The sequence below is a fragment of the Argopecten irradians genome, chromosome 4 (assembly GCF_041381155.1).
Source record: "Argopecten irradians isolate NY chromosome 4, Ai_NY, whole genome shotgun sequence".
Taxonomy (NCBI): Eukaryota; Metazoa; Mollusca; class Bivalvia; order Pectinida; family Pectinidae; genus Argopecten; species Argopecten irradians.
Window position 1 is genome coordinate 29,958,174 of NC_091137.1, and position 20,267 is coordinate 29,978,440.

Consider the following 20,267-nt stretch of genomic DNA (forward strand, 5'->3'; position numbering starts at 1 on the left):
TATTGTAGCTCCATGCCCATGACTACGCCACATCATCTACACATACGTACGCTAATTACCACCTGTATGTGAACAGTATGGGAGCCTGAACAGCCATATACAGATGGTGTTCCCCATACTACACAACTACCCCAGAAATATGACATTTGGTGTTGATGCCTGGTGAGATGACTCCTGGTGAGGGATTGAGACCCTTACAGGAATTATGGTGACTACTTGTACGATATATTATACCCTATGGAGGCCCAGCTGTGTGTTGCGGCAGTGAGATTATTCGTATTAGGTCGTTGATGATTGGTACACGACCCTATACCTTTAGGAGCGCTCGAGAACTATTACACATGTATGAATACAGTCTGTTGTTAGTCCTGGATACGGTCTTGCAGTACAGCGCCTGATGTCAGACAGGCACAACTGGCCATATCTGTATATGGAGTATATGGAACGACAGAGGGAACACACCGGGATATCATTGACATTTTGTATGGGATTAGTGGAAGCAGCAGTGTACAGTGTAGCGGTATGGAGCTCATGAACTTTATATAGAGGGAATAAATTAGTGTTAGGAAATTGTTGTATTATTATTAGATAGGTGTAAATTCTAAAGTTTTGTAATATATAGTATTGTAATATAAATATATAATATATACTTATTAAAGTGTGATTCACTGAATGAGTATTGTGGGAGTATTGTGGGGAGTGTATATGGAGTGTGGATGGCTATTGGATCTTGTATATTCTGTATAGTCTATGCTGTAAATTGTAATAAATGTAAATATTGTAATTTGTTGTTCTTTCATTTGTGAAACATGTGGCAATATGTCTCGGTTAGGTTACAATTTTTGGTGGCAGCGGTGGGATGATATTGCTCACACGTTTGACATTTGAATTGGAAATCAGTTTAGATGAATTTTGAATGTTGGAGTGTGTGCTCTGAGAGTGGAATAAATCTGAGTGTGGTGTCAGTATAGTATTACAAGAAGAGTCAGCTATACAGGATTCATCTATGAAAGTGACATTCGTCTACAATAGAGGTAAGTGTTTTACTTTTACCTTACTTTCAAGATACTTAGTTGGTGTACAGGTAGGTATATCAGGTAGGATATATGTTGTTTGTAGCATTGCTTATTGTTAAATGGTTCAGGATATTTGTTACTTTGCCTATTTTGTTGTGTATAGTACAATAGTGTACAATGACCTCCTTAAAAGAATTGAAGGAAATGGGGACGGATATTGGTCTGGAAGGTAAAGAGCTGCAACAGTTTATCCTATCAGAGCAGGCTAGGGAAAGGGATGAGCGAGAACGCGAGCGGGAGGCTCGGAAGATAGAGGCTGACAGGAAGCATGATCTGGAGCTGATCCAAAAGAGGACTGAAGCAGCTGAGAAGGAACTAGAGATTCAGTTGGCACTTGCCAAGGAGAAGGAGGAATTGGCTGTTAAAGAACATCAACGACAGGTAGAAATCTTGGAGCTTAAGGGTAAGCAGGATGTTAAACCGAAAGTTAGTGGTAGTGACTTACGGGGTCCTAAATTACCAGCGTTTGAGGAGGGCAAAGACAACATTGATTCATATTTGCAGAGATTTGAACGATTTGCTACTACCCAAGGATGGGATAGGGAAGGTCAGTGGGCATCAAATTTGAGTGTATTGCTTAAAGGAAGGGCATTGGATGTGTTTAGCCGACTACCAGTGGATCAGAGTCTGGATTATTCCGTATTGAAGGATGCTTTGTTAAAAAGATTTGAGACAACTGAGCAAGGATTTAGGAAGAAGTTTAAGACGGGCCGACCAGAAGCTGGAGAGACTTTTGTGCAGTTTGCCGTAAGGTTAGATAGTTATTTCTTGAGATGGTTGGAGATGGCGAATTCACCGAAAACGTTTGAGGGTGTAAAAGACTTGATCATTCGGGACCAGTTTATCCAAGCTTGTGGCAACGAACTGACATTGTTCCTAAAGGAGCGTATTCCAGCAACGATTACCGAGATGGCTAAATTGGCGGATCAGTTCGCAGATGCTAGAGGGAATACGGCAAATCTACTAAAGTTTCGTCCTGATGGACATAAGAAGCAGTTCAATGGGGTAAATGGTAAGTCCGGAGACAGCCAAGTTATTAAGCAGTCATCGACCGAGTACAGTTCTAGGTCCAAACAGTCAGGATCAGGGAAGCATTGCTTTATATGTAATAAAACTGACCACTTGTCGTACAAACTGTCCTAAGAAGTCGAAGAAAGGCCAGGTTCAGTGTATTTCGGCCAGAGGTAAAAAGGTTATTGTCAAGCCTACTGGAGATTGTGATATGGAGAAGGTAGGGAAGGAAGTGAAACCAGAGGCATCAGGGACGAATATATTGTCAACATCATGTGAACGTCAGGTAAGCTGTGGTATGCCGGTGATAAAGGGACGGATTGGGAATCACTCTGTGATGGTGCTTAGGGACACTGGATGTTCAGGAGCAGTTATTCGTAGAAGTCTGGTGGCTGATGAGGATTTGACAGGTGAGACACAGACCTGTGTCGTGGCGAATGGTGATAAAGTGGTGGTGCCCATTGCAAAGGTGTTTGTAGACTCGCCATACTTTGTCGGAAGTTTATGTGCTTGGTGTATGGATAATCCCGTGTATGATGTAATACTGGGGAATATTCCAGGGGTTAGACATGCTAATGGACCAGATAAGGACTGGAAACCAAAAGAAGTCGTACAAGCTGTACAGACAAGAGCGCAAGTGAAGAGAGATGGTCGGCAATATCGTCCTTTGAAGGTGCCAAAAGTGATGCAGGATATCGGAAGCCCAGATGAGATTAAAGAGACACAGATGACTGATGGGTCGCTTGCGAAGTACTGGCATTTCGCAAAGGAAGGTAGTATCAAGGACAGAACAGATGGTGGGTCGTCTAGATTTTATGTAGGACGAGGGTTGCTTTACAGAGAGTTTCATAGTCCAGGTGTTGAAGGAGGACGGGTTTTCAAGCAGTTGGTGATACCTGAGAAGTTGCGGTCTACAGTTGTGAGACTCGCTCATGATACCATGATGGCTGGACATTTGGGAGCTAAGAAGACTAGTTCTTTTGGCCGGGTATGGCATCAGACGTTACTAGGTTCTGTAGGTCCTGTGATGTGTGCCAGAGGACTATTCCCAAAGGTAGGATTAGCAAGGTACCTCTTGGACAAATGCCACTTATAGATACCCCATTCCAGCGTGTTGCCATAGACTTGGTGGGACCATTACAACCGGTTACTGATCGAGGAAATCGCTATATACTTACTATAGTAGATTATGCTACCCGGTACCCGGAAGCCGTCGCTTTAAAGGGAATCGAGACTGAGCTTGTGGCTGAGGCCCTGGTAGATGTTTATAGTCGTGTTGGAATTCCACGTGAAGTACTGACAGATTGTGGAACTCAGTTTACCTCGGAACTGATGCAAGAGGTCAGCAGATTATTGTCAATACGCCAGTTATCGACAACTCCTTACCACCCTATGTGCAACGGCTTAGTAGAGCGATTCAATGGGACACTTAAAGCGATGTTACGTAAGATGTGCGTTGAACGTCCGCGAGACTGGGACAAGTACCTTAGTGCGCTTTTATTCGCCTATCGTGAAGTACCCCAAGAAAGCCTTGGTTATTCGCCTTTTGAGTTGCTCTACGGGAGAACGGTCAGAGGACCGATGGTGATTCTCCGGGAACTTTGGACGAAGGAAGTTTCCAGACCCAGATACAAAGACCACATACCAGTACGTGGTGGACCTAAAGGATAGGTTAGAAGAGACTTGTAAGTTGGCACAAGAGCAACTTCGATCAGCAAGGTCACGCCAAGCAAAGTACTACATCAGGAAAGCAAAAGCTCGTGACATGAAACCTGGAGACAAGGTATTAGTACTTCTACCGACCAAAAGGAACAAACTCTTGATGCAGTGGAGAGGACCATACATGATTGAGGAAAAGAGGGGTTCAATGGATTACAGGGTGAATGTTGAAGGGAAGAAGAAGACGTTACACGCCAACCTTTTGAAGTTGTATGTTGAGCGGAGATGTCAGGTGATGGTGGGACAAGATTTTGGAGTACTGTCAGTGGTATGTAATGCCATGGTAACAGACGAGGACGAAAGTGAAGATGATGATGATTTTCCTCCTGGGAATATCATCACTATTCCGCCACCGACGAGAACAGAGTCGATAGACGACGTCGCAGTATCAGAGTTACTGACCTCAGATCAGACAACGGATATCAGGAATATTTTAGCGGAATTTGAAGATGTACTCACTGATGTTCCAGGAAAGACAAACCTAGGGAAACATGACATAAAGACAACAACATGTGAACCTGTCAGAGTGAAGAGTCATAGTATTCCATACAGTATGAAGAACACAATTAAAGAAGAACTAGATAAGATGTTACGAATGGGTGTCATCGAGCCGTCAGAGTCTCCATACGCGGCGCCTGTGGTGATTGTACGGGAAAAAGACGGAACCAACCGTTTCTGTATCGATTTCCGCCAACTCAACCGCGTCACCATTTTTGACGCAGAGCCGATGCCTAATGCAGATGATATTTTCGCAAGGCTCTCTGGGCACAAATACTTTTCACGTCTAGATTTAAGCAAAGGCTACTGGCAGGTGCCGATGTCAAAGTCCGCACAGGAGAAAACAGCTTTCACTACGCCATTCGGACTATTCCAATTTTCAGTGATGCCGTTTGGACTTGTAAATGCTCCGGCAACATTTTGTCGCATCATGAGGAAACTCCTGCGAGGTATGGACGGCATTGAAAGTTTCATTGATGATATTCTCATCTACCTTAGGAACTGGAACGACCATATGTGTGTTTTGAGGGATTTGTTCACTCGTCTACGGAAAGCTAATCTCACAGCAAGACCTTCTAAATGTGTCTTGGGTTATGGAAGTCTGGAATGCCTAGGCCACATTGTGGGAGACCAGCGTCTTTTACCAAACCCAGACAAGGTGAAGGCTATACTTAGCGTTCCGCGACCTGAGACGAAGAAGCAGGTGCGTTCGTTCTTAGGGATGGCTGGATATTATCGGAAATTTATACCGGATTTCGCAGCGATATCCGTACCGTTGACCGACCTGACAAGGAAAGGCCAACCACACAAGATTGTTTGGGGCGAAGCACAAGTGACAGCGTTCGAGACGCTGAAGAAAGTTTTATCTTCAAGTCCTATTCTGAAGTTGCCAAGTTTGGAAGAGGAATTTATCCTACAGACTGATGCTTCTGATTATGGCATTGGGGCAGTGCTTCTTCAGGAAGAGGCTGGAGATCGTTTTCCAGTTGCTTACGCCAGTCGGAAACTCAAAGGGGCAGAGACTGCCTACGCAGTAGTGGAAAAGGAGTGCTTAGCTGTTGTTTGGGGAGTGCTGAAGTTCCAAAGATATCTCTATGGACGACATTTTGTTCTTGAGACTGACCACCAGCCACTCCTGTATCTCAACAAACTGAAGGGAACCAATTCTCGTCTCATGAGGTGGGCGTTGGTGTTACAACCATACAGGTTCACCATCAGAGCGATCCGAGGAAGTGAAAACGTTGGGGCCGATTGTTTGAGTAGACTGTAAGTTGATCATTGGTGTTAATCCTACTTATTGGATAGCTATAAGCTGTATATGAGTCTTTGGCGTATGTGATGTGTGGGAAATAAAAATTGCTACCCGATTTTATTTCTCAATGCCAGGGCGTATGTCACATACCGCCTCGAGACGTGTACATATGTTTAGTTAAGTATTTGGTAAGTATAGTTGTTAGCACATTTAAATTACGCGCCATTTCTCACGCGTAACTTCATAATAGGAACTACGCATGCGTGAGGCAGAAAGGTAAGCTTAGCGTGGGCAATACGGCAGACATCTTGATGGATTAGGATTTCTTTGCATTCCATAAAGTCATAAGGAGCGTGAAATGCAGTCACGGTAAGTCAATTTATGTTTAATTTACCTGTATATGTCGTGTATATGAACGACCGTGAGCGTAAAGGTGTATAAGCTCGTGCATGATGATTTGTTGACAGTATTGAGTTAAGGTGCAACATACCAACTAAGGCATAAGTGTCATGTAGCACTATTTTAAGATAAAATATAGGTCATTTTATACCAAATTCCTCAGTTTGATGCAAAGAATTATAAAAGACAATCCATAAATGTCCAAAATATCTCCACAAAGAATTACTGTACCTTAATATTCTGTTCAGCAAAACCAGTCACTCTTCCAATTGCAAACTGAGATCTAGATTAAATAAAAGAAAATAACTAAATAAAGGTTTAATAAACAATGCACAACCCTTTAATAGCCATTAATGTACCTATATATTGTCATAAAAACATAAATGAAATCCAGTTCCCAAAGTTTTAAGTTCAAGTGAGCAGCCATTACAGGACTACTTTTCAGAAAGTATGGAGGCCCAAATAGAGCAAAGTTAATACAATTTATATGTAGTAAAGTGAAAACTGACAAAAACCAATATTTATCTTCCTACAAGTATTCTTACATACCAGTTGATAATATCTGAACTCAATATTACAATAATCTTAAAAAAAGGCCCAGAGAGCCGGTATTGTTCACTTATGAAATGTTATCAACCATTTCTACAATTTTAAATTTATAACCCCAAAACTGGTTTGCTATTATATCATTAATCTATAAAATATTTATACCTTTATACATCAATAAATTTCACTTGTGATGCCTTGTAGTCTTCGATTAGGTGGTCCACCTCAAAGGATTCATCATCATTGTCATACTGAACCTCATAAACAGCATTGTCTGCACCGTCTTTTCCCCTCACAAGCGCCAGTACTGTTCCAGAATACCACTGAAAAGTGTCTGATCCTTCGTCTACTATCCACTGGTGTGATATTCTCCGACCCACAAACTTTGTCTTATGATCTCTGGATAAATAACGAATTTACCATGACATTGACATCAATCTATCATCTATGAGTTTATTTCAATATAGATGATTACATACATCATTTTGATTTCTGACATTTATTACCACAAATATAAATAATTGTGGTAACACATGAACATAATCATTCCATCAAAAAATTTCAACTTTTCACCCTATTTCCCTTTTTCATTTAAATCTAAAACAATTTTGGATACCTCACTTTTCTCACAAAAACCTTGCATACTTATTTTTAAAACCTCATGTATCCCAATTAGGTTGCAACAGACAGATATACAATGTGCTTAGTCTTACATTGCTGTCCTGGATGTGCTCTGTAGATCTGTCCTATCTTCCTCGAGCTCACTGTCACTGGATGTGGAATTACACTTCCTCCCCTTTCTGGAACGTTTTACTTTGGATTGTTTGCCAGATCTCTCGACATCATACTGCAATTACAGAAAAAATAAAACTTATAAATAACTTGTTCAAATCTTCAAACAAAACATAACCAAACAAAACAAGAGGCCCAGAGGATCTGTATCGCTCATCTGGTTTCTTATTTATATATTACAAATTATGTTGCCGTGCTCCCAACAATGTTTCTTATTTATATATTACAAATTATGAACTGATATACTGTTAACTCAGTATTTCAGTTGTAAACGACCATAAATACATACCCATATACCAGGTTCTCGAATGCCAGGACTAAGATTATGCCTTGGACATACTAATTCCAGGAGAAGGGCTTTCATAAGAACGCAGTCAACTTAGGTACCATTATATTTTCCCACAATCCAACATCTTTATATATTCTCTCAATATGAATCTGATAAGGATTCTCCGTTCTAACAATGAGGTCAATCCATGGGTGATTAGTGATGTTCACAACACCCTGGCACTGGTAATAGAAATTGTGAGTTTTTTTCAAGTGTAGTTCACCGTCTACCAGTTCCAAACAAAACTCCTTAAGATTAGAGAGTTTCGCTGCACTTGTGAAGTTGAAAGTTTTATTGTATAGCACATTCTTAATTTCTATGACTCCAATCTCTTCGTTGTTCTCCATCACAATACCATCTGGGCTTGCACCCAGGAAATGATGTTTTGGATGAATAGTCAGCCCAGATGGCACCACAGTGAGATCTCCTCCTTTGTCATTTATATACTCCTGTATCGAGACGGCTTCCTTCTTTGTTCCGATTGCAGTAAAGGCAGTCCCACGAAAGGATGGATATAACAATCTTTTTAACAATGGGGCTACTGGTATGGAGCTTTTTCTTTTCATGACTTGTCCAAAGTTAGAGGCAGTCAACCGCTTCCTTCTTTCTTCTCCCCATTTCTTGCACTCAGACTGAGCTACTGTACTTTTTTGGATGTTGTTGATCTGCGCTGTTGTAACTTGCACTTCTGTTTTAAAAAATTCATCCTTCTTAACTTGTAACTCCTTTGATGACAAATCTGGTGTTACATCTAAGGCCTCAGCACCATAGGACTCCCTTGCTTTTTTTGTGTTATTAACTTTGTTGATCATTCTCCTCTTTCTCCATCTTCGTGACAAACATTCTGGCTTAGCCTTTGATTGACTGCATGTCTGTCTTGACCTCTCTCTTTTCTTGTATGCGTCATGAAATTCTCGGCCTGCTGGAGTCTTGGTGCAGGTCTCCCAACTGATCACAGGCCACTCTGTCCCCAAATTCATGCGTAGAGCACCAGCATAGCACCGTGTGTTCCATGACCATCGATTACAATGGTTGAATACCTTTCCCCCATCAAACTTGGTCCTTATCGACATCCAACATTCAGCCAGATTTGAAGTGAAATTTCCTATTAGCCGATGGCTTCTTTCAGCAACTCGGTTGAGGATCAGTGATATGGCTTTCATCATTTCTTGAGAGGTTTTGAGGTCTCATGTCTTTACACCAGTACTCCCTCTTGACTGTTCCTGTTCCTGGAGTGACATACCATCTGTCCAGTAACTCGCTTGTTCTGATATGATGTCATGTGTATCACTTTCCTCCAGCTCACCCTCATTCACCCTGATGTTTGTGGTGTCCTCCCCTTTTTTGGCCTTACAGAAATCTTTACTGCATTTCGTGTGGTCACCAAAAATATGATGAACACTATTTCTAATATCATGTGCTAAAAGTTTTACTGCTGCCTCCTTGTTGGGGTTGCTAGATCTCATTCTAATTGCACATCGTACTGCTGTAACCATTCTAATACGCACCGCCTTGGTTAGATTTCCTTTTCCTTTAAAAGAAGGGTTGTCAATTACTAACTTCTCGAGGTTACCACGTAAGCATTTACATGTATGGTTTGCACATTCAAGTTTTTCAACATGAGGTCCCCATATGGGCACTTTTTCCCTGATGCTTGCAAAAACCGATGAGTCCCCATCTCCAATGAGTTTCATGTAGCGAATTCCATAGTGATCAGCTTTTAAAAACCCTTCCAAAATAATATCAGATTCCATACTTTGGCTGCTATTGTTCCAATTTCTGAAACACTCATGGGGTTTGGGCTCAGTTCCTGCAGTTTCGGCACAACTGCAAATGTAGCAATGTTTATTCCTAACTCCAATATGGAGAATTTTCTTTGTTTCTGATCCAATTATGATGGCAACCCCACCAAGGGCATTGTAACTATGTTTATGGGAGCGTTTACTCCATCCGCCATCACAGATTACGGTGATAGCAGGAACTCCTGTAAATAAATGAGGAAAGTCAGAGTTAGAACGCAACACCAGTAAATCAACATGTCAAATAGGTAGAACTCAGTAGTGCAATAGGCCATCTTATACCCAACTACCAGTAAATATGCTCTTAATGATTTACTCTTTCCTATGTAGACTACACAAATCTACACTGTACATGTACTGTTCTGAATACAGGTTCATTGTTTCTTTTCCAAATGAATTTTAATATTTACTACTATTTCTCCTATCAGGCGTCGTCCCTCCTGCCCCCCAGGGAGGGGTGTTCCCAATTCCCCAATGACGTTTCTGGCAAAATTTGATTAGAAACCATGCAGAATTCTATGACTAGTAACATTTTAAAGGAAATGTTGAAGGACTGACGGACGGACGGACGCCGCGCCATGACAAAGAGCTCAAAATAAAATTTTGCGAATACATAAAGCAATAATTTACCTTGATGATAACTTCCTTTAGAAATGGCTATTTGTTTCTCTTCTTGGATATTGTTGTCAATGTCTTTCTGCAAGACTTCACACCACGAAGTATTTATTTGGTGCTCTATCCTTTGGAAGGAACTTTGTCCGAGACCTGGGGCATCACAAGTGGCGATGAACTCATTGAGATGGGCATTTCCATTACCTGCAGTGATTTTCAAACTGAATAAATCCAGAGGTCTGTATGTTTGGAAATGGCAATTCACTTAATTTTTCTTATTTCAAATATGTGTATATATTCAAAGCAGTGCTGGAGACAATTTTTGTGTGAAAAATAGAGTACTATACTCCTGTAAATATGATTGGTAAGTTAAATTATGCTTTGGAACTGAGTATTTGACTGCTTCACATGCTGAATATATGGAGATGTTGTTGTTTATTTTTTAAAATATTACCAAAAAAAATTAGAAAAAACAATGAAATAATAAAAAAGAAATATAGGAAAGGATACACCTTTGAAATTGTACAGCCCTAAATTAAATGTACCTGCAGGTACCAAAAAACACTGACCTGTAGCAATGCTCCCCCAGACTGCACGGACATTGATGTCAAAATGCTTGGATTGAGATGTTTCCAGTTTGGGGCTGGTATTGAATAAAAAGTCCTTTTTGCAACCCTTACATTGAAATGACAAGATTGAAGCTAGGCCCATACTTGACACTTCAGCACACAATTTGATAGGGCTTATTCCATTTATAACCAGTTCCTTGGCTTTATCACAGATAGCAGAGTGCATAGTTAGCTGGGAAACATGGTGTTCAAGGAGGTGTAAGTTCATAAATCTATATCCATTGGCAATATTGACATTACCATCAAACAACTGCTTCACAGGGCGTGACCGTAAGCGTCCAGTACAAGGGTGCCGGTATAACTGATGTGCACGAGTGTTTTTAAATGAAGTCCTAAGTGTAATACAGACACTTCTTTTGAATTTCAGTTTCAGACCGTCCCCTTTAGTGCATTCATATGTCGTCTGCTCCTTTGGCTTTGGATGTTTCGTTACATGATGATTTCTTCTTCTCCTCTGGTGTATTCCTCCAGCAAGACCAAAGCGTCTAGCATGCCTGTTCTTTTTGTTTACTGCCATTTTCATTCATAAGTATTCAATATCAAATCCTAAGGTTAGTATTTCGTAAACTCACACTGGGCCAATAGTAAAGAACATGACAACATGCAGGCATGGGCTACCGTATAACTAACATTGAAACGTCAGTAATAAAAGATAATTACTACAAGGTCAAAATTTGTAGAAAAGTCTTTATTCATATTGTATTTACATAACATGTGTTTAGTTTATGGAGAAAGTAAAAAAAATAGTGAAAAAATAAGTTACGAAAGGGATGTCAATTTCACCTTTCTGACCAACTGTAACTGGAAGAAAATCTTTGAATTCGCTTAAAGTTTTGCACCGATCGCTTGCTGGAATAAACAGAAATCTTCCAAATACAATAATTTCCAATGTCAATGCTAAATACTTACCGATGAAGTTATCGCTTTCCTTTGAATAGAAGAAAAATATAGCTGCTTTCCAATTCTGACCTAATTGCACCATCACCGGAAGTAGGTACGATGTAATTTAGTTGCTCAACTGCAAAAACAAAAACAATGTTATTAAGTTATTTGAGAGGAATTATTGATGAAATACGTACATACTATTAACAAGAATTGAATAGAATAACACAATGATAAAGGCAATGGGAGTAAATGATTTATTTAGAATATATTTTACCGTGGCGTAGGAATACGCTTAGAAGTAAGTCCGGATGTAAACACCGAGAACCGAAAGTTGAGAAAGGGACTCATGGTTCGTATTTGTTATTGATGGCATCGAACGGATTTTATATATTTGTTTGTTTGTCATTTCATCACTAAAGACTTAAATTCTTTGATTGCCAATTTTGGTGTGCGAAACTTGTGGCGATCGCTGGGAATCGGTAACTTACAAACTGTATTAAGTTTCGTTTAGGATTTTCAAAATGGCGACCTCCATCAGCAAAACGACGTGATTTCTCTAACACACCATGTGTCATTTCGGACTTGTCGTGATATATAAGAGTTTGTGTGACTTAGATTTTGGTGCTAAGTATGCAATGGTACATTCATTTCTTATTTGAATTCTTCCTAAGTTTAGTTTCACGTGTTCTCGCTTAATGACTGCTTTTCCTTGTTTCATAATGGAAAGTTTGTCACATTTTGAAGCATTTATACTTCATTATGCAAAAGAATTTGAAGTGAAAAACTGTGTAATAGAATGATGTTAAAGTTAAAGATGCTTATCTGACTTTGGCTTCCATTGTTTTAATGAAATTTATAATAATCATATCTGGTCGAAGATCCATGTGACCAAGGGTGTGTTGCACCGTGTTTGGTATTCAATACCTGTATTTATTCTAGTATAATTATAATATATTAAAGTTAGGTAGTATTCTGATAGGTTTTATTAATTATATATTGTAGCTCCATGCCCATGACTACGCCACATCATCTACACATACGTACGCTAATTACCACCTGTATGTGAACAGTATGGGAGCCTGAACAGCCATATACAGATGGTATTCCCCATACTACACAACTACCCAGAAATATGACATTTGGTGTTGATGCCTGGTGAGATGACTCCTGGTGAGGGATTGAGACCCTTACAGGAATTATGGTGACTACTTGTACGATATATTATACCCTATGGAGGCCCAGCTGTGTGTTGCGGCAGTGAGATTATTCGTACTAGGTCGTTGATGATTGGTACACGACCCTATACCTTTAGGAGCGCTCGAGAACTATTACACATGTATGAATACAGTCTGTTGTTAGTCCTGGATACGGTCTTGCAGTACAGCGCCTGATGTCAGACAGGCACAACTGGCCATATCTGTATATGGAGTATATGGAACGACAGAGGGAACACACCGGGATATCATTGACATTTTGTATGGGGATTAGTGGAAGCAGCAGTGTACAGTGTAGCGGTATGGAGCTCATGAACTTTATATAGAGGGAATAAATTAGTGTTAGGAAATTGTTGTATTATTATTAGATAGGTGTAAATTCTAAAGTTGTTGTAATATATAGTATTGTAATATAAATATATAATATATACTTATTAAAGTGTGATTCACTGAATGAGTATTGTGGGAGTGTATATGGAGTGTGGATGGCTATTGGATCTTGTATATTCTGTATAGTCTATGCTGTAAATTGTAATAAATGTAAATATTGTAATTTGTTGTTCTTTCATTTGTGAAACATGTGGCAATATGTCTCGGTTAGGTTACAGCGACCTCAAAGTTGTTTTTAATAAAGGCTTATAGCAGCATGTAACAGAACAAATATCCTCAAAGAATTGTGTTTCCTGTGAATTGCATTAGCAAAGCCTAATTAATATACTTACCCTTTGTTAATTTGGTACAAATTGAGCCCTATTTACACGCCCATTTTAAAGCGGGGATAACATAGATGTAATAGATAATAACGTATTAATATCTGCTCTTCGGGATTGATTCATAAACAGCTTCTGGATTCGTTTTGATTTAGGAGCTTTTCTTACTCTTTCTGCTTCCGATAGATAATTCCCTTACTTAATATTTTCCCCATCTTTCATATGATTTTTGTGTCGCCTGCAACGCAAGGGCGACACTTAGGTACCACTATGTCGGCGTTGTCGCCGTCGGCGTCGGTGTCGGCGTCGGCGTCCGGGAAAAGGTTTCCGTGCAGATAACTTTAGTATTTATTGTCCGATTTCAACTAAAATAATATTGCTTTATATTAATGTGATCTCGGATGAGTTCGATAATAGTCAAAGTCCGTCAATATTTACAAGAGTTACAGGACTTTAAAATCATCAAAACATATAAATCTATGGGTTCCGATCGATAACTTTAGTTTTATTGTCCGATTTCAACTAAATTTTATATATTTTTTTATATCATTGAGATCTCGGATGAGTTCGATAATGGTCAGAATTCGGCAATATTTGCAAGAGTTTAAAATCGTCAAAACAGATAAATCCATGGTTTTCGCTCGATAACTTTAGTATGAAATGAAGAGGAAGAACGACAACTTTGCTATAACAGAGTTTTCGTTCTGGAACGAAATGTTAACACGGCTAAATAAACCTATCAACCCGCTTATTTTCGCGATTTGAGTAATAAGAAAACTGTGCTATACATTTTGCTAAAATTTTGAACGTAAATTAATCTCAGCGTGATCTATCGATTGAAATAATCGCATCAGTTACGAAAATTCTTTAACGGTGATATTTTTTGGGTCAAACAGGCAAAAATCGGCATTTTGATCAACCTCAGCGTGATCTATCGATTGAAATAATCGCATCAGTTACGAAAATTCTTTAACGGTGATATTTTTTGGGTCAAACAGGCAATAATCGGCATTTTGATCACTGGTTTCTGATTAATTCGTCCTAGTGAAATAACTTACAAAGTTAACAACCTGAGACTCACATATAAAAAGTCTAAATAATTCTGAACAAAACAGTATTTCTGATTTTTGGAAATGTTACATACAACGACCACAATACAGCCTTGAATAATGTGTGGTATTTCGCATCAGTTACGAAAATTCTTTAACGGTGATATTTTTTGGGTCAAACAGGCAATAATCGGCATTTTGATCACTGGTTTCTGATTAATTCGTCCTAGTGAAATAACTTAAAAAGTTAACAACCTGAGACTCTACATATAAAAAGTCTAAATAATTCTGAACAAAACAGTATTTCTGATTTTTGGAAATGTTACATACAACGACCACAATACAGCCTTGAATAATGGTGGTATTTCGCAGGTTCTTGGTCAATTTCCACAACAGACGAGCTATTTCGGGGTCCCTGGCGCCTTCCTTCGGAGCTATTCTAACCGATTGGACCAGCAAATGTACTATTTAAAAATAAGTGATATTTTTGAAATTTTCTCTAGAAGTCACTAAACATCATAAAATGAGTAAATAATTTATGAACTAATCGTCACATTTATGTTACAAAATGCGCCCAAAAAGTGCAGCAGTGAAATGGATCTGTTTGTACTGTCTCGAATGCACAAAATCATGGCGCAGACTATCGCGCCCTCTATGAGGAATGTGTATTGTTTGTATCCGGTTGAGTAAAAACGTTGAAGCCGCCTTGATGTTCAAGTTAAATCCGGCATTATTAGGTAAGTAATTGTTCATTTTACTTGTTATATACATCAATATCAGTATCGGTGGATATTAGTATTATCTAGATATATTTGATTGTTTTTGTAGGCCTGCAAATATACTGTTAGTCTGTTTATGATCATCATCGCGAGTGACTGACCACAGATCCAGAGCCATGCATGCGTTCTAAATCGTGGCTTAAGGTTCATGTATAGGCTTTAACCAGTGATATTTTGCAAGCCTACAACTCATTACTGTGCTGCAATTGAACAAAACTAATTTCATTAATTGTTGGTATGTACCCTGGCTAACTGTCAGTCTTACTGAGGAGATGTAATTTGTGAAGGTGCTTGTAAATTTCAGTAAAATAAGAGAAAAATGTATATTTCTGGAGAAGAAATAGATCTCGTGTAAATTGCATTGATGGCACCAATTAAACATGCTATCGTGTTCAGTAGTGACTATGCCAGGTACTCCAACAGTTTGTTTGGCAAAATCGGACCAGCGAATAGCGCAGGAGCCTATTGTTGTAAATGCAAATGGCTGCTATAAATGGCGGATCACAAATATCGCATATAAGAAGCCATCTCAATTGATACAAATGTTCTTATAGACACCATAAGGTACTCTGAACACAAATCTCTGAACACATAGTGTTGTTAAATCGTTCCACTATTTTGATTGGATGATTTATTTAATTTGATTTCTAATGTAGTATATTCCCTATTCTAAGTATATATCAATCACATTTAATTCACTTTACTGTGGGTAATATTATTCCATTATAGCTGTGTTGGAACTCATCCAAACCCTGTGATGACTTTTGGCAATTGTAACAAAAATATGTTCATTTATTAAGTGTTATTTGCACTGTTTTGGCGGTATCCAAAAGCTGACGTTTGGCTGCTTTACTGTATTTTCCATGTTGGAAATTTATCAAACGAATTCAATAATTTGATATTTCACGTGCCTTTAGCCAATTACATAGTCACGAGTGTAAGATTTGATTTATCATATAACTGTCATGAATAGAAATGTAAGTGAAACTCTTCTCTATATAAAACAGTAGAAATCTGGCTCGGCTGTGACGTTTCCGTGTATTGAAATAATCATGCGACGTCATAATTATATAGATTGTGACGTCAAACCTACATGTGTCGTCATCATAGTGTCATTAATTGTGTCCATATGGCTGGACGGGTCAGTTATGTGATAAATTGTGATCTTGACGTACTGTGAGCGGTACGGTAAATATCAAGATTGGTCGTTATGTTTGGTTTGGACAAAAATAATACTGTATATAAAAGAATATGTATACGCATAAAATAATTGAAAACTTACAAAAAGTGCAGAACTTGTGTCTGAGTGATTCTCTGAGGCAGTACTCCACTAGGATATATAGACACCATTTCGTACCTGGCCGACAGGTATAGTAGGCCGGGTACGTATATTCGTTAAATAAGCGACTTATTAGAATAGGATATCTTTATTTTTGTCTGTAAATAATTTTGGAATGAGTTTCACTGTAAAATGTCTAGGTAACAAAATATTAAGTACTCAACTTTCCTTTTACCTTCTATCTTGTTTTGTTCGAATTCTGTTTTTTCTGATAATTATCAAAGATGATGGAAGAGAATGGAGTATTGTTTTCGAATTTTATAGGATGATTTTGCATGTCATCTAGATTTGTGTACCTTATTATGTAGCTTGTTGAAATAAATTGATTCACATTAAACCAATTAAAGATTGTTCACAGGGATTTGACTGAAGGCCATAAGTAGGTTACGGTAGAGTCTGATACCCTGAGTGTAATGTGGACCATTGTGACTTTTTATAATTTCTGACTATTTATTAGATAAATATACATCGAATTAAATACACCGATAGAATTCGTGGGCAATATAGGTTTCTGATGTTTATAGGGTTAACCTATGGCCACAGATGCGATGTCAGCATACCGGATGTATGTGCCGATGGTCAATCTTGTCAATCCTCCGGCGGAAGTTACACATGTCTTTGTAAGGAAAACCGATATTTAGACCCAAAAAGTGGAGATTGCGAACGAAGTAAGTTCAGCTTTTGATCTTTAGGGAAACTAATTTGTAATGATAGTAAATTTGTAAATGAATCACTATCAAAACATTTTCTCGAAACATCCACGTCACCATGGCCACCCGTAAAAAACCCATAAAAATCGATGTACAACATTCAGGAGAGGCTATAACTAAAGCTCCAACGTCAGCAAACCGGATGTATGTAACCACGACCTATCTTGTCAGTCTGCAGACGGGTGTTAAAATGTCTTTTAATTAATGATGACGGTTACTTAAATCTAAACAAGAATGAATGTGAACTACATTAATGAAAATTTATAATTACCCCGTCTTTTATGGCAAGTCAAATGTTTCAAAATTGAAGTATATATATATATTCAATTAATAGAAATATATGTTCAATATTCTTGAATATATATGTGATAAAAATATATATTTTCTATATTTTTGATATATATAATCTAATTCCATCTTTGGCATTAGTTTAAGTTTCCATCCCATGAGCACTCAAGTTCAGAGCAGAATCCAAAATAACTACATATTCCGTATTTCAGGTAAATCCTACGGCCAACTATGCAATGCCACAATAGAAGACATTTGTCAGAGAACCATGGCTTGTCAACCTCGCGCCGGGAGGAATATGTGTGTTTGTGATAGCAAGCACCACTAGGATGCAGTGGCGTTTATGTGTCAACCTGCAGGTTAGGGTTTGTTTTGATAACATTGACGATATGTAGAGTAAAATCCGGAGTTTCCGGATAAAAAAACACCACTCGTTGCCTATATGTAGCTGGCAATTGCCCCAATAATGACAGCAGACTTACAAGTTACAGGTTAGAGGACTAATGGTAAGACAAACTCAATATTTGGTTGTTGGTGTTTGATGAAGAGTTCTCTACGTCTGTAAAATCAACATTATACCTGATAGACATGTTGTTTTCCTCGTAGGCAGGTTACCAATGTATGATTCTTAAAGCATTTTGATAAAGGCAAATATAAACTAAATGCAGCTTCACTGTCAACAATTTTTAAACAACTATTCCCAAATGACAATAAAATAAAGTTATTACATGAAAAGGTTATCGAATCCAGAAGCATATAGAAAATAACTGTTTAAACGAGCGATTCAAGATGGCGAAGGTACATGTATATGTTCATGTATTTGGCTTCTTCACAAATAATAGTCCCGTAAAACGTCCAATGTCAATTGGCATATTTAACCAAATTCAAACAGTATTAAGCTACATTATCGTCACACTTTTGGATTTTGGTAAAGTGTTCAGCCATGTGAAGAATGTAATGCATTATATCATTTTGCCAAAATAATCGTGCTTTATATTAATGGCGAGTTTTGGTTCTGTTAAATACTCGGCGTTGCCATAGCTGTTGGTGAGACGACCGGAAAATAAAAAAAAGATCAGCATTTGATTGCTTCTTTTAAAAATCAATACATTTGGGGCTTTGAAAGTCCAAAATTATTATTGACTAAAATACACTTATGTATGTCCGACAAAAACAGTGGAAGGAGATAAATATATTTTGCTTTATGAGTTCCTGACTGCATTGTTGTGCTCTGCTCTGTTGTAGCTTATTTTCCTCGTCTATAAACGGGTAAGACGTATTGCATTTATTTACCATATCATATTTGGTCATTAGTTCATGCTTTCAGACGGTATCAATTGCCATGTAATATCTCAATAATGTATGTCATTAAATTCGGTATATACCGCGTAAACTCTATTTATTTGTGTTGTACAATAGTAACAACCGATATTTCTGACAAGGTATCATGCAGCATCATCTGTACCTCAAACAAGTCACCTGAAAGCACGTCTGATACACACAGATACAGAGGTATGTATTCTTGTTTTATTTTTTTAAGAAAATAATTTTCTTGGAACGTGTTATTTCATCTTTTCTTATACAAAAATATATGTTCACCTTTTATATGCAAATTCATATTTTTCCACAGATGGTGGGTTACTTAAATCGCCTTTCGTCCGTCCGTTCTTCCGTTAACAATTCTGGTTACCGCTGTTTTTCGTATTGAAGGGATCTTACGCACGTTTTATAATAAGACTCTAATTGTGCATATGGCGCCAATCGTTCAACAAGATGACCGCCAGGTAGCGATCTTGGATTCTAATAGTTTAAGTTTGTTACTTCTATTTCTCAGAAAGTACAGAATGGATTTGTCTCAAATTTCATATGTAGGTTCCCTTAGGTCCCTTGTGCATATTGCATTCGGTACTGTCGGTCAACACGATGGCTGTCAGGTCACCACCTTCGATTTTTGATATTCATGAAAGTGTTAAAATGAAATTTAATGTAGTTCTTTGTCCCTCTAGATCATCAATGGCATTTTGTGAATGAAAAATTAACAAAATGACTGATAATCAGCGAATTAATCTCGAATTAAATTGCTGGGTTCAGATTGGTCCCTAGTTCAACATGACATACAATGGTCATATTAAACTATACAAGTGAAATGTGTTTTGCTAAACAGACTTAATGTGAAGTTTCCCTACGTGTTCAAAAGAAGAGGGGGGAGAGAAAAGCAAAAGATCCCTCTTTACTTTGTTCAGATCACTATAAGATGAACGTTAAGATCCCTTTGGGATCTCCTGTTAGCTTGTCATTGACATGCTATTGTTTAAAATTATATCACAGGCTATACACTTGTATATTGTGTTTAAAATACAAGAACGTGTATAGTGTCCATAATATTATATAATTGGGATGTGGTGGAAATGGTCGTCTAATTTGTATTTTGTAGATATGCTGATCATCTTTATGGTCGTTGATGCTCTGATGACGATCGGCTTTGTGGCCATGTTTGTCTACGTAGTTAGGTAAGTGTGGCTTTGTATTTAACGCAGCCAATAAGTATTTTCTATTGTTACTATGAGAAAATATGATAGCATGACTTTATTTACAGGTGATGGTATATAGTCTGTGTTAACGTTCAGTAAAT

At 38.2% G+C, this 20,267-nt stretch overlaps 3 protein-coding genes across 8 annotated transcripts in view; 2 read left to right on the top strand and 1 right to left on the bottom strand.

Moving 5' to 3' along the window:
- The window catches only part of LOC138321250 (uncharacterized), a 42,429-nt gene extending 25,129 nt beyond the window's left edge, over nucleotides 1–17,300 (top strand). For all 5 annotated transcript variants that reach the window (XM_069264790.1, XM_069264789.1, XM_069264791.1 and 2 more), the window contains one exon: nucleotides 17,162–17,300. The gene's annotated coding sequence lies outside the window, so the exon portion shown is untranslated. The remainder of the gene's footprint in view (nucleotides 1–17,161) is intronic.
- Nucleotides 743–3,808, top strand: LOC138321247 (uncharacterized). Its single transcript, XM_069264785.1, is given in 2 exon segments — nucleotides 743–2,207; nucleotides 2,209–3,808. Coding segments are annotated over 2 exon segments (1,989 nt in total). The 5' UTR covers nucleotides 743–1,193; the 3' UTR covers nucleotides 3,184–3,808.
- Nucleotides 7,215–12,411, bottom strand: LOC138321245 (uncharacterized). Of its 2 annotated transcripts, XM_069264778.1 has the most exons (4): nucleotides 10,602–11,545; nucleotides 10,051–10,236; nucleotides 7,583–9,605; nucleotides 7,215–7,348 (listed from the first exon to the last, which is right to left on the bottom strand). In XM_069264778.1, the coding sequence occupies exons 1-3, from the start codon at nucleotides 11,182–11,184 to the stop codon at nucleotides 8,809–8,811; spliced, it is 1,566 nt and encodes a 521-aa protein (XP_069120879.1). In that variant the 5' UTR covers nucleotides 11,185–11,545; the 3' UTR covers nucleotides 7,215–7,348; nucleotides 7,583–8,808. The 2 variants fall into 2 exon arrangements, 1 of the variants encoding a protein (XP_069120879.1); XR_011208302.1 differs by lacking the exons at nucleotides 7,583–9,605; nucleotides 10,051–10,236; nucleotides 10,602–11,545 and adding an exon at nucleotides 11,571–12,411.
- Nucleotides 17,301–20,267: the final 2,967 nt, after the last annotated feature.

Bases quoted from the DNA above. Each gene is read 5' to 3' on its own strand.
- LOC138321245 (XM_069264778.1), bottom strand. From the start codon at position 11,184: ATGAAAATGGCAGTAAACAAAAAGAACAGGCATGCTAGACGCTTTGGT. The intron at 10,237-10,601 runs GTCAGTGTTTTT...AAATCACTGCAG, and splicing joins CTGGGGGAGCATTGCTACAG to GTAATGGAAATGCCCATCTC. The intron at 9,606-10,050 runs GTAAATTATTGC...ATTTATTTACAG, and splicing joins TAAAGGAAGTTATCATCAAG to GAGTTCCTGCTATCACCGTA.